Source organism: Monodelphis domestica, chromosome 1 (assembly GCF_027887165.1).
Source record: "Monodelphis domestica isolate mMonDom1 chromosome 1, mMonDom1.pri, whole genome shotgun sequence".
NCBI lineage: Eukaryota > Metazoa > Chordata > Mammalia > Didelphimorphia > Didelphidae > Monodelphis > Monodelphis domestica.
Genome location: NC_077227.1, coordinates 208,767,404 through 208,789,891, shown reverse-complemented (window position 1 = coordinate 208,789,891; position 22,488 = coordinate 208,767,404). Strand labels below are relative to the sequence as shown.

The following is a 22,488-nucleotide window of genomic DNA, read 5'->3' as shown; positions in this document are numbered from 1 at the left end:
TTTTCTTGATAACTGTATTTCACTATAGTTGATTTCCTTTGTACTCTTCTGCATTTATACATTTAAAAATATTATCATGAGAAGAGTTGCATAGACTTCACCAGAATGCCAAAGGGATCCTTGACAGAATAAACAGTTCAGAGCCCTGATCTGTTGGGAATGTATCATATGCATTAGGAGCCTTAGGAAAGGCTCATTGAGCCAGGGATCTTTATATCATCCATGGCCTCTATGAGGGCAACTCTCCCTTCTAGGTATCTCCTACCCTACACCTTTCCCCTAGACCCGTGGCTGAGGCTTGCCAGAACATCCTAGGCAAGGACGATGCCCCATCAGCATTCAGGGGGGCTTGTAGATTTTCAGTTCCTGAACATGGTCAAGGAAGACAGTGGTGGAGTTGACCAGATGGCCCAAGCATCTTAGCATCTGAGCCCAATCTGCCCAGACCCTGATGATAGGATTACCATTCCCTTTCCTTTAGGTTATACCTGAGGGAAGCAGTTCAGCCTTCACCACACTGATTTCCACCTTCTTCCAGCTCAGGCTCACCAGTTTGTCCCCACCATAGATAAGAGCTGGGGCCAGGAAGAACATATGGAATCGAGGTAGCTGGATGAGGGCAAAACTGCCATGAATAATGAGCTGAAAAGACAGAACTAGTTAGTACAGTGCACATCCAGGGATAACCTTCCCCATTCACCACAAAGGTCAAGATAAGAGACTTTTGTACCAAGCCCTTGCCTCACACATGTCCACCTCAAATACTGAGCACATGCCATATTCTCAGGTAATCGGGATAAATCACATTTAGTGATTACAGGACCTGGACATCAGAAGTTAGCAGAGGCTGGATGACCAAGTTAGCAAGAAAGATTCTAAGAGAAATCTCTGACTTCCTAAGCCAATAAAGATGGATGAGACTATTTTTAAAAAACCCTTACCTTACCTTTAAAACCGTACCTTTTTAAACCCTTACCTAAAACCTTACGTTAGAATCACTATGTATTGGTTCCAAGGCAGAGTGGTAAGGGCTAGGCAATGGGGGTTAAGGGACTTGCCCAGGGTCACACAGCTGGGAAGTGTCTGAGGCCAGATTTGAACACAGGAACCCCACCCTCCCATCTCTAAGTCTGGATATCTATCCATAGAGCCACCCAGTTGCCCTCCGTATGAAACCATTTTTAGACTACAGTGAAGGAAGTTCCACAACCTCCTCTTTTAGAAAATTGAGAGCAATTCTTTACCACATTTCTATCTTTTTTTTAACCCCTGCCTTTTGTCTTAGTAACTATTCTAAGACAGAAAGTGCTAGGAAATTTGGTTTGTGACTTGCCCAGGGTCACACAGCTAGGAAGTCTCTGAGGCTAGATTTAAACCCAGGTCCTCCTGACTCCAGGCCTGGAGCTTTATCCACTGTGCAACTTAACTCTTCCTTTTCACCATTTCCACAAAATGTCTTAGAATCTTAATAATGGAAGAAACTTTAGAAACCATCTAGTCTAACCTTTCCTCCTCTTCCATTAAAGGAATCCCTTTCACAAATTTCTTGTTACATTTAGTCATACAGCCTCTGCTGACCTTTAAGCAACCATCAAGTGGTTCTGATGTTGTTTCCTCTAGATTGTCTGATCACTGCCATATTTCTTTTCTTTTTTAAAAAAAATTAAACATTTTTTCCAATTGCATGTAGAAAAATGTTTTGACAATTGTTTTCTGACATTATATAATTCAGATTCTCTCCATTCCTCTCTCCCCACTTTCCCCAGGCAGTAAATAGTCTGCTATAGGTAATACCAGTGCTTTCATGCAATTTTTCCATATTCCTCATGCTGTGACAGAAGGCACATTATCACACATTCAATAAAAAACTCATGAAGGAAATAAAGTGGAAGATGTCATGCTTTGATCTGCAGTCAGACTTCAACAGTTCCTTCTTTGGCTGTGGGTAGCATTTATTATCATGAGTCCCTTGGCATTATCTTGGGACCATGTCTTGCAGATAATAGTTTAGTTCCCATCGCCTTTCATCATTGGGCTTTTCAAACCAATCATCTCTATCACAAGCCTCTATTTCCCCATCAATCCTTTCTCTTACTATCCTCTTGTAGTCCAGCTTCTGTCCCTGCCACTCTATTGAAACTGGTCTCTCAAAGGCCATCAATGACCCTTTCTTTTCTTTTCCTTCCTTTTCTTTTCTTGAAACTCTTACTTTCTGTCCTAGAATCAATACTGTGTATTGGTTCCAAGACAGAAGAGTGGTAAGGGCTAGATATTGGGGGTTAAGTGACGCCCAGGGTCACAATGACCTTTTCTGATGAGCAAATCCAAGGATCTTCCTCCCCACCCCAATCTTATCAATTTTGACCTTTCTATAGCAACTGGCCCTGTTAATCTTTTATAAATTTTATATTTATATTTTATCATTACATATAATACATATTTAATATTAATGTGCTATAATATTAATTATGTTATCTATTTATACTTTATAATAACTTATTTAAATTATAAAACAAGAATTGCAAACATTAGACATATTTTCATAGGGTAAAGGCCCTGTTAAACCTTTTTTGCCTAGAACCATGCTAGGTGCTGAATTGAATAAGCACTCAAAAAATGCCTGTTAAATTGAATTGAAGGGCTCTCTTCTACCAATGCCTTTTATTCTTCCTTTTCTTCAGAATTATTCCCAAATCTCTTAACCTTTCCTCACAAAACTAATTTAAAACCTCTCGAAAGCTATGTGAATTCTCTCCATTTTCTCCATAAACCTCCTTTATAAAGCATTCAACCATCACTGAATAAAATGAGAGGCTGACTTTACGCTCTCGTTGATGCACTCAATCTTATGCTGACTTTTTTTCTTTAAACCACAGGGCTTTATCAAAGATTCATTGTTGTCTTGGAGTTTCACCATGACACCCAGGTCATTTACTGCTCTATTAACTCCCAGTCTTCTCTTGTCTCCTGACAGTGAGGTTTTCTGGTTCACTCCTGGTCTCTTCCTCTGTACCCCAATCCTTTAATTGCCACCTTGACAATGCTACTGAAACACCCTATTTGCATCAAGGAATCTCCAAATTCAAGAGCTATATCTGAGCTTAGTGAGAGATTCTCTGGTCCTACCTAGCCCACAGTGAAGAATAGAAGGAATTAGGAGGACGATTTCAGAGCAGTTGAGCCTAGAGTGGTCTAGGAGAGTATCTTGGAATGTCACTGGCCTCCTGCCTCCCTGGACCAAGCAAAAGAGATGACTGACAGTCCATAACTTAGATAAATCAGAAGAGAAGGAAGGATCTTGATCTCAGGGAGTTAGCTTTTTCACACTAGGGTACTGGGTCAGGTAGCACCCATTATCTCACATTCTTCTGGGTGTCCCATACATATCACAGTTGCTGATCTATTCCAAAGAACTTAGAAAATCACTTCCCACTCCTTGCAGAGACATAGCTGGAAAGAGGCCAAGGTTCCACCCATTGTTGAGAAGGTAGAGATGAAGGTAGTAGACACAATTTCTTTTAAAAAAATTTAAAACATTTACCTTTTATCTTAGAATCAACACTAAATATCAATTCTAAGGCAGAAGAGCAATAAAGCAATTGAATTTAAGTGACTTGCCCAGGGGCACACAGCTAGGAAGTGTCTAGGATTGAATTTGAACCCAGATCCTCCAGAATCCAAGACTGGTGCTTTTTCCACTGTGCTACCTAATGGCTCCTAGCTATTTCCACTCTTGGAGACATTTAATTAGTGGGGAAAATGTCCAAAAATCAAGCATAAAACAACCTGTTTGGTATTTCCACTTAATAATTACATCTCTGCCTTCTAGGGCCAAAAAACCAAATCTAATTCTTTTATAAGACAGCTGAAGATAGCTCTCCTTTTCTAATTCTCCTTAAAACACACACACAAAACTCTTAACTTCTGTCTTGGAATCAATAGTAAGTATTAATTCCAAGGCAGAAGGGCCTTTAAGGCTAGGCAATTGGAGTTAAATGACTTGCCCAGGGTCACACAGCAAGGAAGTGTCTCAGGCAGATTTGAACCCAGGTATTCCTGACTCCAGACCTGACACTCTATCACCTGTACCAGTTAGCTACCTCTCTATTTCTCCTTTCCTCCAACCTAAATTCTTTAACTCCAAGCTCACTTTTCCCCAGGACTTTCCACTGATCCTCAGAAGGATCTTGAGGTCCTTCTCCATCTTGGTTGTCTTTCTCTGGATACTCTCCAGCTTAGCAATGTCCTTCCTAAAATATGGTCCCAGAATCCAAGACAATACTTCTTTTTTTTTTTAAATATATTTTCTTTGATCATTTCCAAGCATTATTCGTTAAAGACATAGATCATTTTCTTTTCCTCCCCCCACCCCCCATAGCCGACGCGTAAGTCCACTGGGCATTAGATGTTTTCTTGATTTGAACCCATTGCCTTGTTGATAGTATTTGCATTAGAGTGTTCATTTAGAGTCTATCCTCTGTCATGTCCCCTCAACCTCTGTATTCAGGCAGTTGCTTTTTCTCGGTGTTTCCACTCCCATAGTTTATCCTTTGCTTATGAATGGTGTTTTTTTCTCCTGGATCCCTGCAAGTTGTTCAGGGACATTACACCGCCACTAATGGAGAAGTCCATTACGTTCGATTATACCACAGTGTATTAGTCTCTGTATACAATGTTCTCCTGGTTCTACTCCTCTCGCTCTGCATCACTTCCTGGAGGTTGTTCCAGTCTCCATGGAACTTCTCCACTTTATTATTCCTTTGAGCACAATAGTATTCCATCACCAACATATACCACAATTTGCTCAGCCATTCCCCAATTGATGGGCATCCCCTCGTTTTCCAGTTTTTGGCCACCACAAAGAGTGCAGCTATGAATATTTTTGTACAAGTCTTTGTGTCCATTATCTCTTTGGGGTACAGACCCAGCAGTGCTATGGCTGGGTCAAAGGGTAGATATTCTTTTGTCGCCCTTTGGGCATAGTTCCAAATTGCCCTCCAGAATGGTTGGATCAGTTCACAACTCCACCAGCAATGAATTAATGCCAAGACAATACTTCTTAAGGGTCTGAACAGGACAGAAAACAGCAGGACCCTTTCTTCCATATTTATGGAAACTATGCTTAATGTAGCTTAGAAGCTCATAGTTGGAGAGAAGACAACAATAAGAGAGTCTAGAATTCTTTGATGCTAATAACCAGGTCTTAAGATGGGGTGGGAGGAGAGTTACAAGGGCTTAAAAACTTAAAATAGGGGCAATGAGAGATCCAGGCCTCGATCCAAGAAGTTCTGACTTTAAATCTGGCCTCAGATACTTCCTAGCTGTGTGAACCTGGGCAAGTCCCTTAGCCCTGGCTGCCTAGCCCTTATCTCTCTTCTGCCTTATTACCGAATCTAAGACAGAAGGTAACTGTCAGAGTATAAATGCAGATCAAGCCATGCCATTTCTTATATTATTTCCTTCATGAGTTTTTTCTTACATGTGCGACACTTATGTCTTCTTTCACAACATGAGGAATCTGGAAATATGTATTCCATGACAATGCTGAAATAATAATATATTAGATTGTTTGCCAACTAGGGATGGTGGAGGGGAGGGAAGGAGAGAATTTGGATTTCAAAAGGTCAGGAAAGCAATTGTTCAAAAACTACTTCTATATGTAGTTAAAAAACTAACGAAAGGAATGAGTTGGTTTAAAAAAACTCAGTATAGTTTCTGATTGCGATTTATACTACAAGGGGCCATTTTTATGAAAATGGTAAAATAGATGGACTCACACAGATCTGACCAAAAGCATTGCAAAGAAACAATTAAAATCAGTTCAGAAACTAAATGGCTAAACAACCTGACTCTTCCTTCTTCTTTGAGAAAAGAAGATGGGGGCAACCAGGTAGCACAATGGATAGAGCTCCAGGCCTAGAGTCAGGAGGACTTGGGTTCAAATTTGACCTAGTTGTATGACCCTGAGCAAGTCACTCAATTCCAATTGCCTAGCCCTTGCTTTTCTGATGCCTTAGAATTAACAACATTATAGGAGATGAGATAAATTAAAAGAAAGAGAGAGAAAGGGAAAGGATGTAAGAAGAAATGAAAAGAATGAGTAAAAGGGGAGAATTAGGTAGGAGAGGAAATAAGAATAGAGGAAAGAAGAGAATGGAGGAAAAGGGAAGAAGACAAATGAAAAAAGATGAAGAGGAGAAGAAAAAATGGAGGAGAGGACAATGGAAGACAGGAGACATGATGAGAAGAAACTGGAAGATAGGAAAGGAGAATAAGAAAGAGGGGAAAGGAAGGGAGGATGAGAGAGATAAGGAAGAGAAGAAGAGAATAGATAAGAACAGAGGAGAATGGAGAAAAGAAGGAGAGGAAGAAGTAGGGCAGGGATAAAAATGAAGAAGAGAATGGAAGGAAGAAAAATGGAGAGAAAGAAAAGGAAAATGGAGGGAAAGAAAGGAGAATGGAAAATAGAAGAATGAATGAAAAGAATGGTATGGAGACAGGGTTTCTGGGGAGAGGAGGAGGGGCAGGTTGCAGAGGACAAGAAGATGGGTGGAGTTATATAATATTTTTACTGGCAATCTGTGCAATGGAATTCTAAGCAAGCTCATTAATTTTCCAAGTTCATAATGCTTAGCTGGGTGGGGTTACTAACACCCTGAAAGTCAAAAACAGAAACAAGGTGACCTTGGCACATTTAAAAAAATATTAGTCCAAAAGAGGATAATGTTCCAATAAGGAACAGATAGATGCAAGGTAGTCTACACAGAGAAGCAAAACAAACCACTTAAGAAGATGGAAGATTGGCATGGGAAAGAAAATTATGCAGGGTATTGTAGGGCCCCACGTTAAACGTGGGTCTATAGTATAGAGCTGTTATTGACATTTGTAGTTGAACAGAAAAGTTCTTCTCATCAGAATCAGACTACTAGATAGTCAATTTTTGTTTTAAAAGGGATGTGGGAGGGGGCAGCTAGGTAGCCCAGTGGATATAGTGCCAGACCTGGAGTTAGGAAAACCTGGGTTCAAATTTGATCTCTGACACTTCCTAACTGTGTGACCTTGGGCAGGTCATTGAACCCCGGTTCCCTAGCTCTTGCTGCTCTTCTGTCTTAGAACTTAGATACTAAGAGGGCAAGGTTTAAAAAAGGTTGCTTGTTTGTTTTTAAGGATGTGGAAAAACTGAGAAATCATATGTCAGAGTGAGTAGGCAGCTGGACTATGAGTCTGGATAACCTAGGTTCAAGTCTTAGCCTTGACACATACTTGTTGTATGAACCTATATAAATTACAGGCCTACCATAAATGTCCAAAAACATTTCTATAGCACCTCTTTTTGTAGTGGCAAAGGATTGGAAACTAAGGAAAATCCCATTAATAGTGAGATGGCTGGACAATTACAGTATATGAATACAATGGAATACTCTTCTGCTATAAGAAATGAAGAAAGGAATGAATTCAGAGAAATCTGAGAAGACTTGTATGAACTGATGCAGAGTGAAATGAGCAGAACCATGAGAACAACTTATACAATATAACTACATCATAAAGATAAACAATCTGAAAGACTTAAGAATTCTGATCATTAGGGGGCAGCTAGGTGACTCAGTGGATTGAGAGCCAGGCCCAGAGATAGGAGGTCCTGAGTTCAAATGTGGTCTCAGACATGTCCTAGCTGTGTGACCCTGGGCAAGTCATTTAACCCCCCCTGCCTAACTCTTACCACTCTTCTGCCTTAGAACCAATATTGATTTAAGATGGAAGGTAAGGGTTTTTTTAAAAAAGAATTCTAATTGTAATGACCAGCCACAATTTTAGACGACCAATGTGGAAAACTCTACACATCTTCTGATAGAGAGGTAGTGGATGCAAAATGAGACATATAATTTTGAAATTAGACAGTGTGAGAACTTGTTTTTCTTGACTATGTGTATTTGTTATAATGGTTTGATTTTTCTTTTAAACATTAGGAATAGAGTGAGAGGAGGAGAAAATAAATATTTGGTAATTAAAAGTAAAATAAAATTTAAAATGTATAAACTTAGGTCTGGACCAAAGCAAATTGAGAAACTATAGAGCACCAAAGTGATCAATGAACTGATATTCTCATCCTTCTTTGCTTCCTGGGATTACTGCCCAGCTCCCAGCAACAGTGAGCTGCCCTTACCAGGATGTAGAGCAAAATGTAGAGGTGGTGGGTCAGCCAGAAACCTCGGAAGCTGCGCCGGCGGAAGTGGTGGGAAGCAAAGACATACATGATGGCCAGGACCATGAGCAGGATAACTCCTGTTAAGCCTAAAGAGCAGGAACAAGGGGGAAAGGAGCAGAGAAAATGAATGGGAGCAGGTGAGAAGAGCAAGGATGAGTTGAAAGCATACATAGGGTCCCCTTCCCCTCTCCATGCCCCAAGGCAACAGAAGCAGCCCAGAGCTTCTCTCCCAAGGTTCAGTTTTCCACCTCATCTTCAGCAGAGCTCAAAAACCTTCTGTCATCAACACCAGCATGTTTGACCTGGTTGCCATGACAGCATCACTCTTCCTGTCACTGTTAATCCTTGTTTATTGTCACAGCTAACCATGTCATCAGCACTATCACTGTCCTTAGTCAATGGTCTCCATCCCTGTAAATGTCACTGCCTTCCATCTGTCATTCTAACTTCCAAGTACCAGAGAGTCTAGAGCACTATTTTTTAATGCCTTTATCTTCTGTCTTAGTATCAGTTCTAAGAAAGATGGGTGGCAAGGGCTAGGCAATGGGGGTTAAGTGACTTGCCCAGGGTCACACATCTAGGAGGTGTTTGAGGCCAGATTTAAACCCAGGTCCTCCTAGCCCTGGCACTCTATCCATTGTGCTACTTGGCTGCTCCTAGAGCAGTTTCCAATGTGAAAGACCCTTTGTCTTATATTGGGATGTCTTTGGATCTTGGGCACTAGACTCTAGCATGTAAGGACCCAGAGCCCAGAGCCCAGATTCTGTAAACCCCAAATCATTTTGCAAAATGTAAAGTCCTATACAAACATGAGGTAATAAGAGACAATATCCACTTTCAAGCTGTGTGGCTCTAGGCAAGTCACTTAACCACCATTTTGCCTAGCCTTTGACAAATAGATAATAAGACCGAAGATAAGGGTTGAGAAAAGGAGTGAGATAAAGGGAGGGAGGGAAGGGAGAGAGCAAGAGAGAGAGAAACAGATAGATAGACACAGAGACAGAGAGAGGGAGAGACAGAGAGAGACAGGGAGAGGGAGACACAGAGACAGAATAGAAGGAGAGACAGACAGAGAGGGAGAGAGAAACAGAGAGAGGGAGAGACAGACAGAAAGAGGGAGAGGGGAAGACAGAGAGGCAAAGATGGAGAGAGAGAATATGATATAGGAACTAAAGAGTTGATCTTTGAGACAAGAAAACTTAGGTATGGGCCTGGCCTCTGATACAATCTGGCTATGAGATCTTGGACAAGTCAGACTGTGAGATTCCTTGGAAACTCTCTAAAATGATAAGTTGCATTGAAAGTCTATATTCATTGGTAAAAGGAGTTTCTTTGTTGGGAATTCACTATACAAAAGAAATCACAAGTTTGGTCACTGTTCCCTGCCCCTTACCCCCCAATAAGGTAACATTATGATTAGCAGCTCTACCTTTTCCTGCACCTCAAATACTTCAGGATATTCTAGTGACCATAACTCGTGAAGAATGTAAGAGAAGGAGGCAACTAGGTAGCTCAGTGGATTGAGAGTCAGATCTAGGGATTAGAAGCCCAGGGTTCAAATCTGACCTCAGATACTTCCTATCTGTGTGGTCCTGGGCAAGTCAATTGCCTAGCCCTTAGTGCTGTTCTGTCTTGGAACCAATACACAATATTGATTCTAAGATGGAGGGTAAGGGTTTATTTTAAAACAACAACAAACCTAACAGAAAAGATTCAGGGGAAAGTACTTAAAATAACTAGAAATAAAGGACAGATTGCAAAGAGAATGGAATGGCAAACTCAGAGAAGGTTAAAGCCTAAAAACATCCTCATGACTTGGAGAAAGGGTCCATAGATTCATCCTCTAAGTCCTGAAACTGTGAAATTAGGATGTAGAATGGAAGCTCTTTGTGGGCAAGAATTGCTTTGCTTTGAATCCATTTCCTGACTGCCTGGTGCCCATCATATTTGGTTCAGAACTGTGACTCCATCAATATACAGGATCTCCCAGGGAAGCTTGTTGTAGTTCAGTCATTTTTCAGTCATATCTGACCCTTTGTGGTCCCATTTGGGTTTTCTTGGCAAAGGCACTGGAGTAGTTTACCATTTTTTTCCTCCAGCTCACTTGACAGATGAGGAAACTGAGGCAAACCAGGTTAAGTGGCTCTGACTTCATTGGTATAAGGAGATCCCAGGAAAGAATCTCCCTCAACCAGTGCAAATAAGTTGCTGTTTTAGAGTCTTAAAGAGTTGCCTGGAGACCCAGAGAACTTAAGTGATTTGCCCAGTATCTCCCAGCCAATGTGATCATAATGTCAATGGCAGGAATCCAAGTCTTTTGGTTCCAAGTCTTATATTATGCCATATGGCATCAGTTTGCACACAGTAGATGCTCATAAGTAGTTGCTGAATTAAATTAAGAAGCACCCATTAGAGTTTGAAGAAACTAGTTTTAGGGGAGAAAATGAATGAATGAGAAAGCATTTATTAAGTGCTTACTATGTGCCAGGAACTGTGCTAATTGTTAGGTATACAAAAACAGGGGGGGAAAAGGCAGTATTACATGACGGGTTGTGGAGGAGAGAATTTACAATGCATGCAAAGGATGATGTCCTTTGCATGCGTTGTAAATTCTCTCCTCCACAGGGTGGTCATTTTTTATAACCTGTCACCCCAAGAGATAAGCTAGGCTAAAAATAAGAAAAAGTTCAAGAAGCTTTTAGAGAAGCGAGGTTCTTCCCGAGTTCAAATCCAGCCTCAGACATTTACTAAGTCGTGTGACCCTGGGGAAGTCACTTGACTGTTTGCCTCAGTTTCTTCATCTGTCAAATGAGTTGGAGAATGAAATGGCAAAGCATTCCAGTATCTTGCCAAGAAAACCCCAAATGGGGTCACAAAGAGTTGGACCTAACTAAAACAACTGGATGACAACAAAAGAAGATTTTAGAAACACTGGTGGATGATAGATTTGCAACAAGTAACCAATTTAATCAACAATGATTATAATAGGGGCCGTAAGGTAGCTCAGTGGATAGAGAGAGTTCTGGAGACAAAAGATCTGGCTTCAAATCTGGCCTCAGATTCCTAATTAGCTACTTACCCCCAACTGCCTCAATCTTACTGTTCTTCTGCCTTGGAACTGATACCTAGTATCAATTCTAAGACAAAAGGTAAGGGTTTAAAAGGGGGGGGGGCAGCTGGGTGGCTCAGTGAATTGAGAGCCAGACCTGGAGATGGGAGGTCCTGGGTTTGAATTTGGCCTCAGACACTTCCTTTCTGTGTGATCCTGGGCAAGTCACTTAATTCCCATTGCTTAGCCCTTACTGCTCTTCTGCCTTAGAACATAGTATGGATTCCAAAATGGAAGGTAAGGGTTTAAAAAAACTCCTATAAAAACAATGATCATAATACTGGCAGCTACAATACAAGGTCAGGAATATGAGTTCAAATACTGTGTGACTTTGGACAAATCACTTAATCTAAGTGTGTCTCAGGGTCTATGAGAAAAATGGGGATAATAATAGCACCTGTCTCACAGGAATAAATAAAGTATATCTGTAAAGCACTTAGCACAACACCTAGCACACAGTAGGTGCTAAATAAATGCTTATTTCCTCCCTTCCTTCATAATAGCATCTGGGATTCTTAAAAGCTCTGCCATTGGAGCCTAAACTCCAAAAATTTCTACTGACCTGGAAAAGTTTTCGGTTCTGGACTCAAGATGGACCTGTAAGGACTAGTCTATGTGCAGAGATTGGCTACAAGAAGAATCAAATTTTTCAGCCATACCAAGAGAGAAGGGTTGTAATCTGTACCCATGGAGAGGGGAAAAGGAGCTCTATACTAGTGAAATATTAGATTCCCGAATATTGAATAATTGCTCATGTCTCCACAGTATTTTCATAGTTGACAAAATACTTTTCATATACTCTCTCCTTTAATCCTCACAACAACCCTATGCGGTAGTGCCATTGGGATTATTCCCCAAAGCAACTTGCCCAAGGACACACAGCTTTAGAACTTTGGGACACTTGGGATATATCCCTTGGGTTACTCAGTCATAGATAGGATAGAAATGTAATATAAACCACACTGGTTTATAGGGGAGTCAGCATTTCCACAACCCATGAAAAGGACAGGGTTTCTGGAAGGTCCCTGATAACAGAAAAAGGAATTTCCATTTCTCACAGTGGGAAAAAGAAAGGCACAGTACGTATGGGACCTCGGTCAGTGTTTCACAAATACAAGATCACAACACAGAGACTTCCAGGGTCCCCAAGCAAACTAGAACTAACCAACTTTCTCTTTCTCTCTCTCTTTCTCTCTCTCTTTCTTTCTTCCTTCCTTCCTTCCTTCCTTCCTTCCTTCCTTCCTTCTTTCCTTCCTTCCTTCCTTCCTTCCTTCCTTTTTCTCTCTCTCTTTCTCTCTTTTTCTTTCTTCTTTCTCTCTCTCCTTTCCTCCTTCCTTCCTTCTTTCCTTCCTGTCTTAGAATTCATACTAAGTAGTGGTTCCAAGGCAAAAGAGCAAAAAGGGCTAGGTAAACAGGGTTAAGTGACTTGACCAGGATCACACATGAAAAGCGCATATGTGAATCAGAACTTTTTCTAACACAATAGCAATGGGTATCAGAGCTCGGGACCCAGAACCTGCAGCATACCGTCTAAATCCAGAGCCTATATCTCAGATCATGAAGTCAATTAGTCCAAAGCACTTGCTATGAATCAGGCACTGTGTGAAGTGCTAAGATTACAAAGAAAGGTAAAATGCAGATTCTCCTCTTAAGAAGCTGAGTCTAATGGGGAAGACAACATGTGGTGGAATTCAACATCTAGATCCTAGAGCTTAGAACCTTAGGTCCCTAACCCAAATCCAGAGTTTCTAATCTAGATCCTGGAACCCATCATACAGGCTCATAATCTTGAACCTAAAATTCAGATCCTAGAACCCAGGATCCAGGCTCAACATCTCAAGTCAGCAGAACCTAGAGTCTAGATTCTAGAGTCTAGAACCTAAAGCCCAGACCTATAACAATAGGTTTAATCATGTGAGGAAAGAAAAGTTCTCACCTGGGACTGTCTGGAAGAACCACCAATAGTATTTCTGAGGCAATTCAGACCTGCCAGGCAAGAAAGAGTTACTAGGGAGGCAAGAATTTATTAATCCTTTCAATCTCTAGTCTCCAATGTCCCTCATCTCTGCCCTCCTGCCCTGCTGCCCTCTCCTGTCCAGCCCCCCAACAGCACCTGGGAGCAAAAAGGATTCAGCAGAGCTGAGTAAGGTTCTACCAAACCATTATCCCTTCCCTAAATCAAAAGCATCCTTGAGCTTTTCTATACCTTAGAGGGCCAGTTGATGCCTTAGTCTACCCCCTTTTATGCCCAAGGGAGCCTATACTCACCCATCATCCTGGAAGTATCCAGGGAAAAGACAGGACAGGACACTGAGTGGACTGACAGAGAACAAGTAGACATTGACCACGTGGCCCATACTATGTAGGACTGAGGAAGAGAGAAACAGCTAAGGTCATGGAACATCAAAACCAATCCCTTCTTTAGCCCAAGGTGAAAGGAACCTAGCCCAAAGTGGGAAAGGGCTTGACTAAGAATCTTGTGAAGGGGCAGGTAGGTGGCACAGTGGATAAAGGCCTGAAGTCAGGAGGGCCTGGGTTCAAATCTGGCCTCAGATACTTCTTAGCTGTGTGATCCTGAGTGAGTCACTCAACCCCATTTGCCTAGCTCTGGTCTTTCTGTTTTAGAGTTGATACTAAGACAGAAAATAAGGGCTTAAAAACTCTTGGGGGCCCAGTCCTCTGACTAAGTCCTATCTGATTAAGAGAGTCAAGGAGAGTCCTTCAATTCTCTCTCTCCCACCTAGGGGTCCCAGAAACTGAAATTCTACCATAATAATTCCTCCCTTCCTATACCCTATCCCACATGCCTCTTTGTTTGCACCTTACTAAAGCTTTGGATCCAATACCTCAAAGACCAGCAACTGGGTGTGGAGGGGGGACTATCTTCACTAAAGTAAAGCACAATCTTCAATAACCTGCAGAAAGAGTTTTCAAGAATGGCTGTTATGGAGCCTTAGATCTAGATCTGTGAGGGAACACAGAAGCCAACTAATCCAACCCTTTTGTTTCATAGAGAAAGAAACTGTGGATTAGAGAGATAAGTGTATCTAGCTAGCCCACAGGATAGAGAACACCATCCTGAGTTCAAATCTAGCTTCATATGCTTACTAAGCTGTGGGACCCTGGGCAAGTCCCTTAACCCTGTTTGCCTCAGTTTCCTCATCTGCAAAATAATTTGGAGACAACATGAATCATGTAAGTTTGGAAAACTTATGTGTAAATTTGTTATGGGAATAAAATAAAGAAAACATTATTTAAAAAAAAGAAAGGAAGAAAATTCCAAATGGGATCATGAAGAGTTGAACAGGACTGAAAAACATGTCCTAGGACTCCTTGTGTATCAGTTTGTGGTCCACATTTCTATTAGAGTTCGACACCAATGATCTACACTATGCTTTCTGCCTCTCTTACAGTCACTCAGTAGGAATTAAAAAAAAAAAAGCACACCTTATCTTTTGTCTTAGAACTGATACTTCATATCAGCTCCAACGCAGAAGAGTGTTAGTGACTTGCCCAGGGTCACACTGCTAAGAAGTGTCTGAGATCAGATTTGAAGCCAGGACCTCCCATCTCCAGACCTGACTATCTACTGAGCTATCTATCTAGGTGCCCCCACGTAGTAGGAATTTAATAAATGTTTTTAAAATGGTTGCTCCAAACTGACCAGGCTAGCCCTGACCTCTGATCACCCCAAATGACCATTGACATAGAATTTAGAACTAGATCTTAAATCATTTAGTCCAAGTCTCTCATTTTCCAGATGAGGAAATTGGGGCCCCAAGAGATTAAATAATTTGGCCAAGGTCACACAGATAGTAAGTGACAGCACTGGGATTTGAACCCACCTCTTTTAGCTCCAAATCTAGGCCTTTTTCTATTGTGCCATACATCAAGTGAGGTCATAAATAAGCATTCACCAATTACCTACTATTTGTCAGATAGTGCATCAAGCAAACAAGATTTAAATCAATATGAAACTTGCACCTAGTGCAGGTAGGAAAGAAGGAATAACAAACAGGAAAAAAGGAAGAGGGAGAGCAGAGCATCCAGGGTAGTAAATATATCCCTGGCTCTGAAGTCAGAGGACTGGGGTTGAATCCTGGTTTTGCCACTTATGACCTACATGATCCTAGACAAGTCATTTCCCCTCTGTAGGTTGACTCAGTTTCCTCACTGTAAAATGAAATGACTGGACTAGAGAGCTTCTTGGCTTCCTTCTAACCACGTCTATGCTCTTATAAAAGAGCAGATCTGGGGAATCTGGGGCTGAGTTTGGTTCATCCAAGCCAGACTGGAGGAGGAGGGACCTCCCTGTCCAGGGCTGTCACTCCCAGCAGCCCCAGACACCCTAGGCCAGGACAGACCAGGAGGCCCTCCCTCATTCCCTTTCTTGGTCAGGGTCTTGTGGGAGAATGGCTTTTAGGAAGTGAGACCAGAGGGGAGGGGAGGATAAGTAGGAGCTGTTCTCCTGGTTCAGTGGTCCTGGGGCTTTCCAGAGACTGACCTGTGAGCACAATGGCTGTAGCAGCAATGATTCGGTGGAAGTCCACTGCAGCATCGAAGGGCACAAAGCGGTTGAGGAAGGTCTCCCGTAAGAAGGTGATGAGGTTTCGGCACATGGTGAGCAGGATGTAGGAGAACATGAAGGAGATGCTGGCTGCTGTTCCTCGGGACAGGATGATGCCTACCCGGGTGGTGTCTGTGATGCTCTTGTGGTGGGCCGCAAAGGCATAGACTAAGGAGATGAGAGTTGAGGGAGGCAGACTCATCAGAGCCAAGTTGTTGAAGGAAAAGCCCTAATTTGGCCTGTTTCAGCCCCAGGGTCTGTCACAACACACCCACCTTCTTCACAGGTCACTCAGACAAGACCCCTTTGCCATGACTGTCAGAGGATAAGACTCAAAGTCAGAGCTACAACTAACGTGAGGCAGAAGATGCCTTGTTCCATGGGGTGACGGGGACATCTGCTTCGTCTCCAGGGCCATAGATTTCTTTACCACCCCATAACTATCTCACAGAGCACTGGCACAACCAGTCAACACTCTTAGAGTCCCATCATCATGGTGCCCTGCCTCAGGGGTCCACCATTCTCAACAACTGCACAGGAGAAGGGCCAGACTCAGTGGGGATGAATCACTCCATCTCCCCATGTACCCAAGATCGGACTATGCTCTGAGCCATACCCGCCTAGGCATAGTCACTGTTAGTTGTGGCTCTACTCATTGAAAACCCCAAGAGTTGTCACTCACAGTAGGCTCTCTCCAGAAAAAGTCCGCCAGCAATGAAGTAGAAGACAGCAGCACAGCCAATATGCCTACGGTAGTTCTCTATGAACCGTTTGAATTGCTGGACAGTCTGATGCCAACGACTTCGTTGCAATTTTTCACGACGTGCTTCTGTGAAGGGACTGGGCTGGAACGATGTCAGCCTGCATGACGAAGTGATTGAGTTCTTGACTCCCAGGCACCCTCAAGTCTAGTTGCCCTGGTCATCTGGGGCACTCCAAAATGGATTCTGGGGAGCATCCCAGTGCTGTTGGGTGCCAGGAAGGGGACAGGAGAATAACAGCAGAAATGATTCTCATGTAAATGTATCAGAAAAGGACAAATAGATGTACACTCTAAGTATTGGTGAGCAACATAAGAATGTTTTGCAAATTGGTTCTGGGAATAAAAAATAAAGAGGATGGGTATTTGAAAAAAAGTCTCCCAACCCCCCCACCTGCCCCTATCCCCACCCCAAGATGGACAATAAAACATAGATTTAGGGCTGGAAGGGGTATTAGAAGCCATCAAGTCTGACCTACTCATTCTGTAGAAACTGAAGAACAGAGAAGTTAAGTGATTTGCCTAGAGTCACAGAGCTAGTTAGTATCTGAGGCAGGATTCAAACTTGCATCTTTCTGACTCCAAGTTCAATGTCCCATCTATGCTGCCTCTTGTGGCGGGAAGTCCCTTCTTTTCTCTTCATTCCTGCTCCAACCTTTATGAATACTCTGTCCTCACTCAGTTCATAATTATGTGCGCCCACCTCTGTAGGGCTGGAAGGAAGGAATGGGACATACTTTTTGCCAAACCTCTTTCGGACCTCCTGGGGTGAGTCTGTATCTTCTGGGCTCTTGAATCTCTGCATTGTCGATTCATCAGCTAGATCACTAGGGAGACATTCAAAGACTTGAACAGGATACAAGGTAGGGGTAGGAGACTGCAGTAGTAATGACCCAAATTTCAAGGGACCCTTCCCAACTGTTCAGGATTCTAAGTTCTGGGAGAAGGGACAGGGGCAGGAGAATAATAAGGGCCAATAACAAAGCCACCAGGACCCTTTTGATTCTCAGTTGTTCCTATGACTGAGCCCCAGAGTCATAACTAGCAGGACTACCAGACCTTTGCCCTAGGGCAAATTCAGTGGTCCTTTTTTTTTTTTCTCCTGGGGATGGGTGGAAGCTTCCTTCCCATAATGATCACAGTACTATACTTCATGGGCCTAAATCAGTCCATCAGCTCCCAGAGAACCATGATTGTGGTGCCCATCTCTAAGGGACTACACTTTTCTCACCCCCAACCCTTGTGCAGCTCTACCCAAGGTCATATTATCCTCTCCATTTTCGCCTCTTCCTTCCTTCTCTACCCTCTCCCATGTGAATTTTCTCTAGACACTAGAATTCTTAGTTATTGCTTTGTAGACCTCAGACCTGAGAATACAGGGTAAAGGGCTATGCCCTCAGCTACTGGGAAAAGGTAGATGTTTCCCATAAACCAAGCTATAATCTCATCATAGAGTGAGTAGTCCCTCCATTCTAGAGAAAACCATTCAATGCCCCAAGTCCTGCCCTTTGCCCCCATCCCCCAAACTACAGATATCATTCCTATGCTATGCTTACCACATTTTATCTTGGCTGATGAAGGAGACTCGTCGGCATAGTTGTTTAACAACTTCAGGAACTTCAACACCTACAAATCCAGAAGAGAGCTAGTAAACAGTGACATATCCAACCTGGAAGCCAGAGAGAGAACTGGCCCTGGACCCTTTTCTAGATACCTGGAATTCTCCTTGGCTCTCTGATGGAGCATGGATTCTCCTGCTTTCAATCCCTAGTTAGGTTCCACTTAAATCTATTATCCAAAGATCTTTCTCCAATGGTAGTCTTGGCAGGGAATAGTTGGAACCCTAACATGCACCTTCCTGACTCCATGTTCCAAAACAGCCTGCACAAACTATTTTTTTAAACCCTTACCTTCCATTTTAGAATCAATACTATGTATTGGTTCTAAGGCAGAAGAGAGGTAAGGGCTAGGCAATGGAGATTAAGTGAGTTGCCCAGGGTCACACAGCTAAGAAGTGTCTGAGGCCATATTTGAACCTAGGACCTACCATCTCTAGGTCTGGCTCTCAATCCACTGAGCCACCCAGTTTCCCCTGTCCTGCAAAGACTATTTTTCACACCCTGCCACTCCTCTGTATCCCCCCTTTCAGCACAATTTCTCTGCCCCATGAGGCAGAGGAAAAAGAAATGACTCTAGAGTCAGAAAAATGGGGATCAAATCTTACCTCTAATACTTGCTATCAGAGTGATCTCGGGCAAGTCCCTTAACTCCCTGAGGCCTCAGTTTCCTCCATCTCCTGACTCCAAGCATTTTTACTGACCATCTGTCACCCAATTCCCATGCCCAGAATGTTCTTCCTTCTCATCTCTGCCTTCTAACTTCTCTGGTTTCCTTCAAAGCCTTTCCCAACCCTTTTTAATCTCTGTGCCTTCCCTCTGAGACTATCCCTAATTCATCCTGTGTGTATATCTTGTTTGCATGTTGCGAACTTTAGAGTGGGAGTTGTTTGAGAGGAGGGAGAGTTTTTAGTTTTTATTCATATGCTCAGCACTTAGCACTGTGCCTAGCATATAGCAGATGCTTCATAAATGCTAGCTGACTGACTGACAATCCCTGATAATTTTTTCTTTTTGTTTTGTTTTCTGTCTTAGTGACAACTCTAAGACAGAAGGGCAAGGGCTAGATAATTGGGATTAAATAACTTGTTCAGTGTCACACAGCTAGGAAGCATCTGAGTCCAGATTTGATCTCAGGTCCTCCTGACCACAGCCTGGTACTCTATCCACTGTGCTACCTAGCTGTCCCCTTGACACTCTTCTATGAATGAGCTTAATTGCTCATGAATTAATGAATTCTCTTCCTATAGGTGGAAACTGCTTATTATCATTCTATTATAACATTTGTGATATTTCTAAGATAAGATTCTGAACATGTAGGCTTCCTGAATGTGGGGATTCTCTCATTTTTGTCTGTCAGTCAGTATAGTATCTGACACTTGGGATACCCAGTATGAATGTGAGCTATTATTTTATTGCTAATTTCTGTCTGAGGACACTTGGTTAAGAGTAATCTACCCCTGTGTAGCATTAGAGATTCTTCCCAATACTTTCTGTTGCTTCTGCCCTATTCTTGCAAATACCTCTGTGCCCTTATCCTAGAGATCCCTATGGATCTCAACAAATTAACTAACTGATTGGAAGGCTGCTACTATTTGGTGGGCAGCTAATGCTTAATGAGTTATCCAAAGAGAGTATCAGAGGGGCAACTAGATGGCTTAGTGGATAGGGCACCAGGGAAGTGTTGGGTTCAAATCTGGACTTAGATACTTCCTAGTTGTGTGACCCTAGGCAAGTCATTGAACCCCAATTGCCTAACCTTTACCACTTTTATACCTTGGAACTGATACTTAGTATCCATTCTAAGAGAAGACAAGGCTTTAGAAAAAGGTTTTACAAACATCTTTTCTCACAATCCTGGAAGGTAGATGGGTAATGTGAGCATTTGTATCGCCTTCATTTTATAGATGAGGAAATTGAGACACCAAGAGGCAAGGTGACTTATCCAAGGTTTCACCAGTACCATTCAAACCCAGCTCTCCTGATTCTAAGTCTAATGCTTGCACCACTATATGACACAGGTAGTCTTCTCCTTTTAAGTTGAGTGAGCTGAATTACTTATTAATTACTGGGTATATGAAATTATAGGCCAATGCCTTTATGGTTGTTTTATTGGTTTTTTCTTAAAGTCCTAATAAAGTTTCTTTGGGGAAAAGAATGTTTTAATCGAAGGGACTGGTCTACACCCAGTTCTAAAGAACTAGGGGGAGCTGAATAGCAATTCAAGTCAACAACAGTAATAAATGTAGTTATGCTTTCTTTGGCAGCACATATACTAAAAATTGGAATGATACAGAGAAGATTAGCATAGGCTCAGGAGCAGGTAGGCGGGTGGGCAGATTGAATGTCAGATCCAGGAATGAGAAATCCTGGGTTAAAATGTGACCTCAGCCACTTCCTAGCTGTGTGACTCTGGGAAAATCCTTTACCCCACCATTGCCTAACCTTTACCACTCTTCTGCCTTGGAACCAACACATAGTATTAGTTCCAAGATGGAAGGTAAAGGTTTAAACCCCCCAAAAAGATTAGCATGGCCCCTGCACAATGATGACATTCAAATTCATTAAGTGTTCCATGTTTTAAAATAATAATAAGAAGAAATGCAGTTCCTCTTAGATGAGGGGTTCTTAACCTGGGGTTCATACACTCCTTAGGGATTCATTGATAGAGTTTATAACGGGTGTGTGAACTTGGATGGGGAAAAAATTACATCTATATTTTTACTCACTCTTAACTGAAATTTAGTACTTCTTTCAATCATTAATATAAGTAACAAATATTATTCTGAGAAAGGCTCTATAGCAGTGATGACAAACCTTTTAGAGATGGAGTGTTTGGCCCCTCCTTACCCTACCCACACAGGGGAGGGAGAAAGTGTTCCCATTGGGTTGCTGGGTAGAGGGGCAGAGGATGTGGAAAAATGTTGTCAGGCATGGTGGAGAGGGGGAAGGGAGAAGCTCCACCCAAGTCCCTCTGCCTTTCTAGTAACCAACTCTGGGGGGTAGGGGAGTGGGTGAGGAGGGTAACTGAATGCCCATAGACAGCACTCTGTGTGTCGCCTTTGGCACCCATGCCATAGGTTTGCCATCACTAGTCTATAGGTTTTACCAGACTGCCAAAAGGAACCATGACACACACACACACACACACACACACACACACACACACACACACACAAATTAAGAACCCCAATCCTAGATAGATCTTGAGGGGCTGAGCCTAATTCCCAAGGTTCAGCAGTGATAGTGCCTCTCTTCTGAAAGATTCCCTCACATCTTCCTCAGCTAGATCTATATTTTTAAAATCCTGAGGAAAAAGACTCAAATGAATAAACCTCTAATAGGAGGTCAGGCACACTGGCTGGCATATATCTAGGGGGCAGCATACCCTAACTGATGTCCTTTAAATCCCATTGGGCAGGCAACCATCTATTCACCTTACATGTTAAGGCTGACTCTACATTCCTATACTGTATCTTATCTTTTCCCACCTAAGCTTTCAATCCAGGCTTGAATAGGTTCTTATACATTTCTGGATTTTATACACTCAGATTTGAAACTAAAGACAATAATCTTTCTTATATCCAATATGATCTTATCACTCCTCTGCTCAAACATCTTCAATGGTTCCTCTTGCTTCTAGAGAAAGTTCAAACTCTTCAGCCTGGAATTTGAGGATTTTCACAACCTGATACTAACTAATGTTTTGAGGCATCTTAATCTTCTCTATTCCATGCACTCTGTGCTCTTGTCATACTGTACTACTTGTCCCCTCTAAACACATGCAATTGTGCCATTCCTGTTATCTTTGCTTGAGATGCTTGAACCCTACACTTCAAACAACCCCTTTCCTTCTCTTATCTATCTGGTGAATTTTTATCCTTCCTTTAAAGCACCCCTTAAATGCTATTGCTTCCACAAAAGCCTCCCTTGATAATGAGCTTCACTCTCAGACTTTAGGTAGACATTTGCTTCTCATCTCTCCAATTAATTGTTATATTTGTGTATGATTGTTAGATCCTAAGCTCCATGGAGGCAGGGACAATGCTTTAGATAAACTTTGTATCTCAGCATATAGCACAGTGCTGTGCAACACAGTTTAGACTTCTTAATGTTTATCGTATTATATTATCTTGTTCTCCATCCTAGAAGATGGTGAGTTAGGCAGCAAACTAAAGGACACATAGAAATGGATAACTGTTTGGGGTGGGGGAGCAATACAGATTGGAC

At 42.2% G+C, this 22,488-nt stretch overlaps 1 protein-coding gene and 1 non-coding gene across 2 annotated transcripts in view; one reads left to right on the top strand and one right to left on the bottom strand.

The window, feature by feature from the left end:
• Positions 1-22,488, bottom strand: part of LOC100012836 (dual oxidase 1) — a 69,758-nt gene that overhangs the window by 10,327 nt on the left and 36,943 nt on the right. The window contains exons 22-29 of the mRNA XM_007472477.3: positions 18,199-18,268; positions 17,380-17,469; positions 16,565-16,743; positions 15,820-16,050; positions 13,584-13,683; positions 13,252-13,301; positions 8,165-8,292; positions 489-642 (exon numbers count right to left, since the gene is read on the bottom strand). Coding sequence (XP_007472539.2) covers positions 489-642; positions 8,165-8,292; positions 13,252-13,301; positions 13,584-13,683; positions 15,820-16,050; positions 16,565-16,743; positions 17,380-17,469; positions 18,199-18,268 — 1,002 coding nt within the window. The remainder of the gene's footprint in view (positions 1-488; positions 643-8,164; positions 8,293-13,251; positions 13,302-13,583; positions 13,684-15,819; positions 16,051-16,564; positions 16,744-17,379; positions 17,470-18,198; positions 18,269-22,488) is intronic.
• LOC130456692 (U6 spliceosomal RNA) lies at positions 20,738-20,841 on the top strand. The gene has a single exon (XR_008915742.1). It is a non-coding gene; the product is annotated as a U6 spliceosomal RNA (small nuclear RNA).